Genomic DNA, 9,708 nt, shown 5'->3' on the forward strand with positions numbered 1-9,708 from the left:
AAACGTCAGAGGACCCAGAGCTTACACGACGCTGAAAACGCCAGAAATCCGGGAAACATATACCGTGGCGTCCGTATTTATAAGCTTGTGAGGTCATACTGCCACCAGGTATCAGTTGTTTCGATGGTTTATCTCACAACCACTCACTCTTTTATACCAAAGAAGGCTACTGCCAAAGTATGATTTAGATGGGATCTATCTTTCCTTGAAGGCAATCACTTTCACATCTAGTATTAAGGCTCAGTTATGTAATGCCAGGGACGTATTGTGCGTGTTTGTTTTCAAAGCGTTCAAGCAGTGGTGTGCTATAGCAAGAGTAAGGCTAACGCAAACACGGAGGTGCCTGTCTGCTGAAAAATGTGTTATGCAAAAGAAATATAAGGAAATACAGCGCAAATGGGATATGTAATATGAGCCTGGTCATCACGTTTGAAACCAAGATCGGTTTGTACTAAAACTCGCTTCAAAACAACTTTTTTTGTCTCTTTAGGTTACTTCCGAGACACAAAAGGAAGCTACGATGGACTTTATCAGTTTCAAGCTGGTATCCACTGCTGCGTCGGTGGCCTGTTCGGACTTCGATCTTTCTTAGACAGAAGGCGGCGGAAAGACTGGATGATATACTTGGTTAATTAGGCTGCTCGCTTTATCGACTTTCAGAATTGTTGTAGCCTTGCAGAAAGCTCTAAGGTTTTCTGTAATAACGGTTAGTGCGACGTAACGACAGTACGAAAAGGCGTCCGCGTAACAAATGTTCCACTCGTGGAAACATCTTACATGCGTCCCTTGTGGGTTAGCTGCTAATTATTCGTGCCCACAATTTTACCATTAACTGTGCGGCTCTTGACTTTCAAGCCCACACTACACGAACGCTTGACAGCTCGCTTCTACGCGCCTATTTGCTGAGCTAGTTGGTTCATGACTTAAAAACTAAAGTTACGCACGAAGTATGAGCTGAAGTGGACTTCCAGAACAATGTTGGCATGAGTTCTGGTCAGTTATTAGGTATTTAGCATTTGTACTTACAGTCCACTGTCATGTGTTTTAACCGTTCTTATTATGTTCAAAAAGACGGTTTAAGCATCGGCTCTTCTGTAGCTCCGGTTTTATGCGACAGTTACTTTCATGCATTGACATGCGCATCTTTGTCAAAATCAGCAATTATAATGTAGTTAAGATCTATATGGATGACTACCTTGTGCTTTTAAATCTAATTGAGACTAGCCTTGACGTTGCTGTGGCACAATTAGCTCATACATTATTGACAGACACTGGCGGACTAGATTTCACCTGGGAATTGCCCACCCCAAAACTAAATTCAATTTCTGGACTTTAACTTAGCTTCATAAAGGCCCACGTGTGCTGGATGTACAACCCAAGACTAAGAAATGCCTTCTACCATTTGACAGCGTGCATTCTAAACTGATCAAGCTGAACACATGCTTCAATTCGGCATTAATGAACTCATGCGACCACAATCTTGTTACAGGTTTCAGTAATCAGACTAACCACTTGGAAGACGTTTGAGTTCCTCCCTCCGTTATTTCGGGTGTGTGCGAAAGCCTCCAGTACAAGATAAAACACGGGAAAAAAGAGCAGAAGTTAAAGGAAAAAATGAACACTTCCGAAATTTCATACGTACACAAGATGCCCCACAATATAAAGAATGTCGCAGCCAGATACGATGTGGGCATTGTGTTTCGCACCCTATGCAGATTGGCCAAAATTTGCCATGTCATGATGAAGAAGCTGCCGGCTACGTGCTCGAAGAAGCACGTCACAAGCTAGACCGATTGTGTTAGCGATGTCGTTTACAATATTGCACTAAAGTGTGGCAAGGTGTACATTGGACAAAATGGACAATGCTTCACCGATCGAGTGAGAGAGCATTGGTTGGCGGTCAACAGCAACATGGCCGGGCATTTGGCAGACCACACTGCAAGCGCTTTGGTTGTGTGCCACTTCTGGAGAAAAGGAGCTTTCTAAGAAAAGCAAAAGACGGCACTGAAAGGTAGATAATCACCGAGGTTTTCTTCATTTAAAAAAAACTGGAAATAGGTGCATTAGCACGCCGTCACTAGCATTAAGTGACAAAGAAATCTCATTCATAAATGACAGCCTGTGATCATCGCTAAGATTAGGACGTGTCGCTGACTCATTTGGTCGGATACTCGGATTAAGCCTGTAATGCACGCGTGCTCATATGTACCTGCCATGATAATTCAGTACAGGTCACTGGCCTACGAGCAGTGTTAATTCCTATCACCCTCCACTGTGACTCCACTGTGACTACTTTGCACTAAGGTTCATGTATAAAATTGCGTTGTTTATTGTGAATAAACATTTGTATCTTGACACCCGTATATTTCGTTTGTGTCTCACTTCGTCCTCGTCTGCTTAGCGCCCTAACCTTTGTGTTTAGGTACGTTAGGCAATGTGTTAAAGATGACAATGAAACGTAGGTTTTGACTTGAAATTCCTTTTTCTAGTTTTAGAATATATTTAAGAACCTCTAGTGGTTCACTCGCATCCACTGCGACTTATTACGAATATCGTGAAACTGAGTGAAACCTGCGGCAGCATCGGCGAAGCATCGCTCAATGCAGCCGCTACAGCTGACAACTTCAGCCACTGCCATGATCGTCCGCAAAACACGCGTGGCATACCGGTCATAGTAAACGCAGTTCGCGCGCCGAGCGAATGAGTCGTTCCGAAAGTCATGTTGGCTCGTCATGGTCACGTGGGGTGCATCGCACGGGTGACGAGGGTGTCAGTTCCGGCACAAAGTCTAGCAGTGCTATGCTTCGACGACGTCGCGCGTAAGCGCACGACGCGGCCTCCACGCCTGACGCCGTACGCGCTAAGAAGCGATGCGGCGAGTGTTGATGTATTCCAACGCGTACACAGAAAGAAAGACATTCAACAAGGGCACATATTCCCTCAGAGTCTAGCGGCCGAATTGACTGTAGCTCACCAAGCGGCTGGCATTAAAACCTGAACCACACTTCTGGTTTCCGTTTTGGGCATGCGCGTTCTGAGCGCTTCCTGCTTCGTGTTCCGCCGGCTGCGCTAATCGGCGCGACATTTGTTAATGCTTCTACTGATCAAACGCGCGCTGTCTAGGTGAGAAGTTGTGCTTTTTATTGAGTAAAATAAATATGACTTATAGCGACTTTTACAAGGCTCCATTGAACCTATCCCCTGTAAAACGCGAAATTTCACAAAGTAGACGCACTACCCCTTGTGAAGTAGGGAAATATTTCATCACCATCATCATCAGCCTAATTTATGTCCACTGCAGGATGAAGGCTTCTCCCCGCGATCTCCAATTACCCGTCCTGCGCCAGCCGATTTCAACTAGCACCAGCAAATTTCCTGATTATGTCGGACCACCTAGTCTTCTGTCATCCTCTACTGCACTTCCCTTCCCTTGGTACCCACTCTGCCACCCTAATGGTCCAACGGTCATCTAATCTGCGCTTTACATGACCTGCCTAGCGCCATTTTTCCTTGTTCATGTCTATTAGAATATCGTCTCTACCCGTTTGATCTCTGATCCAACCCGCTCTCTTTCTGTCACTTAACGTTATGCCTCGCATTCTTCGTTGCGTCGTTCTTTGCGCAATCCTCAATTTGTTCTCAAAGGAGAAAAAATTTAGGGAATATTTGTTTCGCTACATATAAATGTTCGTTCTGGGCTTTTGGTGCGTCCATCCAATGTTGTGAGTTGTCGCACCAGGTATGCAGTAGTAGTTACCGTACGAAGTTCCACCGGATGGCATCAGCTGAAGAAAAAGTAAATAGAAGTGTGTCATTTTGATATTTAGACACTCTAGTAAACCTGTCTATAGACAGAGTAAACGTTCAAAGGAGGTGAATTGGCAATATTACAAACAAAAGCAATTCGCTTTTACAAAGATGGTGTGGGAAATATCTCTGTAGCAAGCATGTGACGCCCCCTCAGGCATAATCTTTGTTGGCCCGCCCGGCTCGGTGGCCTGCCAGGCTCGGTAGGAAACATTTGTCACTTCACCGCAATCAACACCGACGAGCACAGCTATTAGGCGGTCAGTCATCGTTCATCACCACCACGCTCCGGAACGTCCGTCTAACGGAGGGTGCCTTGAGCCCTCCCTTGTTCACGAACCCGGGCGGATCGTGACACTGGTGACGAGGCTGGCGACGACTACGCACGGATCGTCCCACGCTGCCGCGAGCGGCGAAACACTGCCCCCCGTTGTTGGCGCCATGCCACCGTACGGAAGGCTCGAGCCGTTCGAGGGACATAGGTCCGCCTGGGCAATTTACGAGGAAGAAGAGCACCTGTTCTTCCGGGCTAATGACACATCCGAGGCCAACCAGTGGGATATTTTCTGTGCCAGCTGCGCGACCCGTGTCTTCAGTCTCCTGCTCGACCTTCTCAAGCCAGCCACGCCGCATTGTAAGACGCTGGGTGAGCTGCTCGCCATACTGCGCTCGCATTTCAACCCAGCACCGCCCACACTAATGGAGCGTTTCTGCTTCAACAACCGGAGCCCCCGGGAAGGAGAGATCCACGGAGAGTTCAGTGCTGCACTACGAGGGTTAGCGAGTGCCTGCATTTTCGGGGACCAGCTGGACTCGCTGCTCCGGGACCGTTTCATCTGCGGCATTAACAATACCGCCATGCGGACACGACTCCTGGAGCTTCCCGACCTCTCACTGGACGACACCGTGAAGGCAGCGCTGGCAATGGAAGATGCAGCCAAGCACTCCGCCGAGATTGCCCGTGTGGCTGGCTCAACGTCGGCGGAAGCGGCGGTCAACAAGTTGGTGACAAACGGCAGTACCTGCGCTCGCTGTGGTGGTGCCCACTCCCCCTCACAGTGCCAGTTCTCTCAAGCACAATGCTTCACGTGTGGGAAAACTGGGCACCTGGCACGCGTATGCCGAAGGGTTAGGACGAACAGCAAAGAGCAGCAGCAGCAGCCCGGTTCAAGCTGAGGTACCACACAAGACCGTGGCCCGGGCATCCATCGCAAGGGTACGCGGCGGGGGCATGCGGCAGCAGGCTCAAGTTCTTCCGCGGCCAGGCTCCACGTCACGGCCGAGGACCCACCGATTTTCGACACGTGGCAGACAGGCTTTGTACTGTCGTCTGTGTCGCCGTACATGCTGACCGTCGAAATCAGCGGGCACTACATTCCATGCAGCTGGACACAGGGGCCAACATGTCAGTAATGTCCGGGAAGCTCTTCAAGCGTACTTTCCCAGCGTGTCCGTCGAGGCTTCGCGCGTGATGCTGCGCAGCTACTCCGGGCAGCTTACCAGGTCCAGGGTCAGGCACAGGTCAGCGTTCGCTTTGGCGACAGGGAGGTGACGCTTCCCTTTTACTTAACCAAGGGGTGATCACCGACGCTGCTATGCCAAAACTGGATTCATGCACTGGACGGTCGGCTGCCAGAGTACCAGGAAGTCAGCCTGCATGCGGTGAAAGACGTCCCCAGCCTCCTGACCGAGTTGAAGTCACTGCTCCAGCCAGGGGTGGGCACATTTTTCAAGCCTCCTCTACTGCCGTTCGCCCTGAAGGACGGGGTCGCCCAGGAGCTGCAGCGGTTACAGCGAGAGGGCATCCTGGTGCCCGTCAAGACATCAGATAGGGCATCGTACCATCGTGAAGCGAGGTGGCAGTCAGGATCTGCGGGGATTTCAATATTACCATCAACCCCGTCGCTACCGTCGAGAAGTACCCGTTGCCCCGGATTGATGATATTTGGTCAGCATTGTCCGGTGGACAGAAGTTCCCCAAGCTCAACCTAAGGGATGCATACCAGCAGCTGGTGCTCCAGGATGCCTCCCGGAAGTATGTCACAATATCGACAACTTTACGGCTCTTCCAGTACACGCGCTTACCCTTTGGCGTGGCCTCAGCGCCAGCCATATTTCAGAGGGAGATGGACAACCTGTTCATGGGCATGAGACACGTTGCGGTGTACTTGGATGACATCCTAGTTAGTGGCAGCGATGACAGGGACCGTGTGCAAAACCTGCACAACGTCCTGGCACAGCTGCAGGACGCCGGCCTTAAGCTCAAGCTGGAAAAGTGGATTTTCCTGGCACCCATTGTTGAGTACTTGGGATATGTCATTTCCCAGGCTGGCCTAGCCCCGGCTACCCGCAAAGCTGATGCTTGCGGGTAGCCGGGGCTAGGCCAAGTTGAGGCGCCTTGAGCTGAGCAGCTCAAGGCGCCTAAGACCTAAAACAAGAAGGAGCTTCAGCGCTACCTCGCCCTCATCAACTTCTACAGAAGTTTTCTGCCGAACCTGTCGGAACATCCACAGCAGCTCCATCTTCTGTTTCGAGATGGTCAGTAATGGGTCTGGAAGAAGGAGCAAGACCGGGCCTTCCAGCGCAGCAAGGAGCTAATCACCAAGGCTCCAGTGCTGGTACATATCGATCCTGCTAAGCCTGTCGTCCTGACCATAGATGCGTCGCCGTACGGCATGGGAGCAGTCCTGGCCCACCGGGACAAGGATGGCCAGGAACGCCTTGTGCCGTTTGCTTCTCGTCGGCTTCATGCGGCAAAGCAACGTTACAGCCAGCTGGACAAGGAAGGTTTGATCCTCATGATCGGTGTCTAACGCTTCCACCAGTATCTGTGGGTTCGGAAGTTCGAGGCAGTCACGGCCCACAAGCCGCTGCTGGGGCCTGACAAGGCAGTTCCTGTGCAGGCAGTTCCTGTGCACGCATCACCTCGAGTGGTACGCTGGGCCTTCAGGCTGGCAGCTTACAGTTACCAGGTGGTTTACTGTCCGGGAAAGGACCTGGGACCTGCTGATGCCCTGAGCCGCCTGCCGCTGCCAGAGGTGCCGGATGCTGTTCCCGAACCTGCTGAAGTATTCATGCTGGAGCACGTGTACCCGAAGGCGCTCTCCAGATCTGCGGTATCTCAAGCGACCAGCCAGGACCCAGTACTGTCTAAGGTTACCAAGGCGGTGTGCCGTGGGGCATTGGCTCAGCAGGCTTATAGCCACAAGGCCGCTGAGCTGAGCTCACAGCAGGGCTGCCTATTGTGGGGTCCAGGGTGGTGATCCCACAAAGTCTCCGGCCCAGGGTCCTGCAGTTGCTGCACGCGGGTCATCCTGCCGTGGAAAACACCAAGATGGTGGCCTAGTCCCATGTTTGGTGGCCTAGCCTGGACCAGGACATCGCTCACATGGTGCAGAGCTGCCAAATCTGCCATTAGCATCAGCGGACCTCACGTCATGTGGAAATCGCCCCCTGGCCGTTCCCACAGAGACCCTGGTCCCGCCTACATGTGGATTTTGGGGGAACCTTCAAGGGCCATTACTTCCTGGGGGTGGTGGACGCCTTTCCAAGTGGGTGAAGGTTCTACCTGTCACCACTCCATCAGCAGACACGACCATTGCAGCGCTACGACAGGTCTTCGCCGCCCAGCAGTTGCCGGACGTCATCGTATCCGACAATGGTTCGGCTTTCGCCAGCACAGAGTACCTGGCCTAGCTGACGAAGAATGGAATCCGCCGGCTGATGGTTGCGTCGTACCACCTTACTTCAAATGGTGCAGCCGAGCGGGTGGTGCAAACCATCAAGGACAAGCTCAAGAAGAGCCAGACTGGGGATTTCTGGACGCGGATTTCCCGGATACCTTTTCAGTACCGGACCACGTCCCACGATGTCACTGGCCGTGCCCCCTGTGAGCTCCTGTTGGGTCGGATGGTCAAGACACCTTTGGACGTCTTGCATACGAACCTCCGATCCACAGTGCTCCTGAAGCAGCTGAAGCAGGAGCTGGCTGCTGACCAATGGTCCCGTCCCGGGCCTTTGCCTGAGTCAGGAGCTCCAGTTTTCACCAGGAACTTCCGTCCTGGCCCACCCTAGTTCGCCGGACTGGTGGTGTCTCCTGCCAGCGCCTCATCGCTGCTCGTCCGCATGCCATACGGGGCCACCTGGCACAGATACGCGAACCATGTTAGGCCTCGCCTTGGGACTTGGCAAGCACCCTCGACTGCCACTTCCGAGTTCCAGCCCGCAGGAGGACTAGCGGCAGCACCAGTCGCTTCAAGTGGAGTACCACCCACCTCAGAGGTGGCAAGCGCTTCCAGTGGCGTGGCGCCCGTTCGGCCAGTGTCGAGCCCGTTACCAGTCACAAGGCCGACCACTGCAGACCCTCCGAATGGAGTGAGATGGAGCGAGGCACCCGGCCCGTCAACACCGGTGCCCAGGCGGAGTACTCGGCGGCGGAGGCCACCGGACCGTTACTCGCCTGGGTAGCAGGCACTGTCGACCCGGCTATGACAGAGGCACAGCCTCGTACTTTGAGCTTAGAAGTTTTTTTTTTGTTCAGGGCAAACAAACTGGTGGTAAGGGGGTGTAGCAAGCATGTGACGCACCCTCGGGAATAATCTTCGTTGGCCCGCCAGGCTCCGTGGCCTGCCATGCTTGGTAGGCAACATTGGTCACCTCACCGCAATAAACACCGACGAGCACAGCTGCTCGGCGGTCAGTCATCGTTCACCACCACCACGCTACGGAACGTCCATCTAGCGGCGTGCCTCGAGCCCTCCCTTGTTCACGAACCCGGGCGGATCGTGACAATCTGACTCATCCTGAACAATGCCGTGCATCAAATATGACAAAAACATCTGGTTTTCACACACTCCCCGATTCTCGGGCCTTAGTTCCTGCACTTTAAGGTCACAAATATACGGACGACTGCACGTTTTTTACATAACTTGGCCCCAGCCGCCGCGACAGTGCGCCAAGTACATAGAGGTGGCCACAGCACAGGCTCCCACCTAGACAATGCAAGACGTTCGCAGAATACCTACTACTCGCACTCAATACAAATGCATAAGTTCAAAGCCTATTTTAAGGCGAGAACTGGCTTGTTGTGCGATGGCCTTCAATAAAGGAGGCGTCTATTCGAGTTTTACAGAAAAAAAACGCAAGTCATCTTCTTCGAACGAACGGCGGGTGGAAAGGCGAACAAGTGGCGTGCGCAGCCAGGTGCTGCGTCGCTGACGTCCCGCGGTGGTAGTGGCGGTTCTGGTGACAATTGTCTATGAAACGAGTGAGACAGCGATTGGAGTACGCACGCCCGGGGCCTAGTGGATCACGTGATAGGACTCGGAAGTACACAATGGCCGAGGATGCTCGCCAAGCGACTAACGAGGTGCGACGTGAGAAACGGCAGGAGCAAGGCGTTTGACCGCGAGTGCTGCTTTCCCCTGCTGCGAGGATGTAACGTAATTGGGTACGGCTTGTGTTACATATCTGTAACACTTACTGACGACAAGTCTGTTGCGCCTTTAGGTGCTCATACATATGAACTTACGCATACGAGCATTAGGTGCTCGTATTTGTCGTTGTGGAGGTCGACCTAAAGCGCCACACGTTTGCTACACACTGCGGCTCGTTATATGTCATGCAAGAAATCTGACACCTCCCATCGTATAACTTTATTCATTTCCAAGCGTGTGCAAGCTTTCGCCTTCAGGTGTTACAGAAGCGTAACACGCCGCCGAATTTTCAGTCCTCCCCAAGATACAATATGCGAGTTACAAGCTCATGGTTTTTGAGCTTCACGGCCTTAACTTTTGGGCTTTCTGCTGGCGCAAGGAATATACTGCCGTGCTATCACTCCTTGCAATCAGTTGTCGCGTTTTCGAGAAGCGTGAGTACCGAAAGAAGGTATATTTTATTGTG

At 52.2% G+C, this 9,708-nt stretch overlaps 3 protein-coding genes across 3 annotated transcripts in view; all 3 read left to right on the top strand.

The window, feature by feature from the left end:
* LOC135900998 (monocarboxylate transporter 9-like) overlaps positions 1-2,363 on the top strand; it is a 38,333-nt gene extending 35,970 nt beyond the window's left edge. The window contains exon 4 of the mRNA XM_065430628.1: positions 491-2,363. Within this exon, the coding sequence (XP_065286700.1) occupies positions 491-636 (146 nt within the window). The 3' untranslated portion in view covers positions 637-2,363. The remainder of the gene's footprint in view (positions 1-490) is intronic.
* Positions 2,364-4,248: 1,885 nt separating this feature from the next.
* On the top strand, positions 4,249-7,503 carry LOC139055736 (uncharacterized). Its single transcript, XM_070533268.1, has 5 exons — positions 4,249-4,825; positions 5,444-5,653; positions 5,761-6,134; positions 6,633-7,056; positions 7,277-7,503. The coding sequence occupies exons 1-5, from the start codon at positions 4,249-4,251 to the stop codon at positions 7,501-7,503; spliced, it is 1,812 nt and encodes a 603-aa protein (XP_070389369.1).
* A 27-nt stretch (positions 7,504-7,530) lies between these two features.
* On the top strand, positions 7,531-7,881 carry LOC139055737 (uncharacterized). Its single transcript, XM_070533269.1, has one exon. It carries the CDS (start codon positions 7,531-7,533, stop codon positions 7,879-7,881), a length of 351 nt encoding a protein of 116 aa, XP_070389370.1.
* Positions 7,882-9,708: the final 1,827 nt, after the last annotated feature.

The sequence above is a fragment of the Dermacentor albipictus genome, chromosome 2 (genome assembly GCF_038994185.2).
Source record: "Dermacentor albipictus isolate Rhodes 1998 colony chromosome 2, USDA_Dalb.pri_finalv2, whole genome shotgun sequence".
NCBI lineage: Eukaryota > Metazoa > Arthropoda > Arachnida > Ixodida > Ixodidae > Dermacentor > Dermacentor albipictus.

What these genes read in the sequence shown, in the direction of transcription:
- LOC139055736 (XM_070533268.1), top strand. Translation starts at nt 4,249, where the DNA reads ATGCCACCGTACGGAAGGCTCGAGCCGTTCGAGGGACATAGGTCCGCC. An exon ending in AGATAGGGCATCGTACCATC is followed by an intron (nt 5,654 to 5,760) that starts GTGAAGCGAGGT and finishes ATATTTGGTCAG; the next exon opens with CATTGTCCGGTGGACAGAAG. An exon ending in TGGGATATGTCATTTCCCAG is followed by an intron (nt 6,135 to 6,632) that starts GCTGGCCTAGCC and finishes CGCTTCCACCAG; the next exon opens with TATCTGTGGGTTCGGAAGTT.
- LOC139055737 (XM_070533269.1), top strand. Translation starts at nt 7,531, where the DNA reads ATGGTTGCGTCGTACCACCTTACTTCAAATGGTGCAGCCGAGCGGGTG.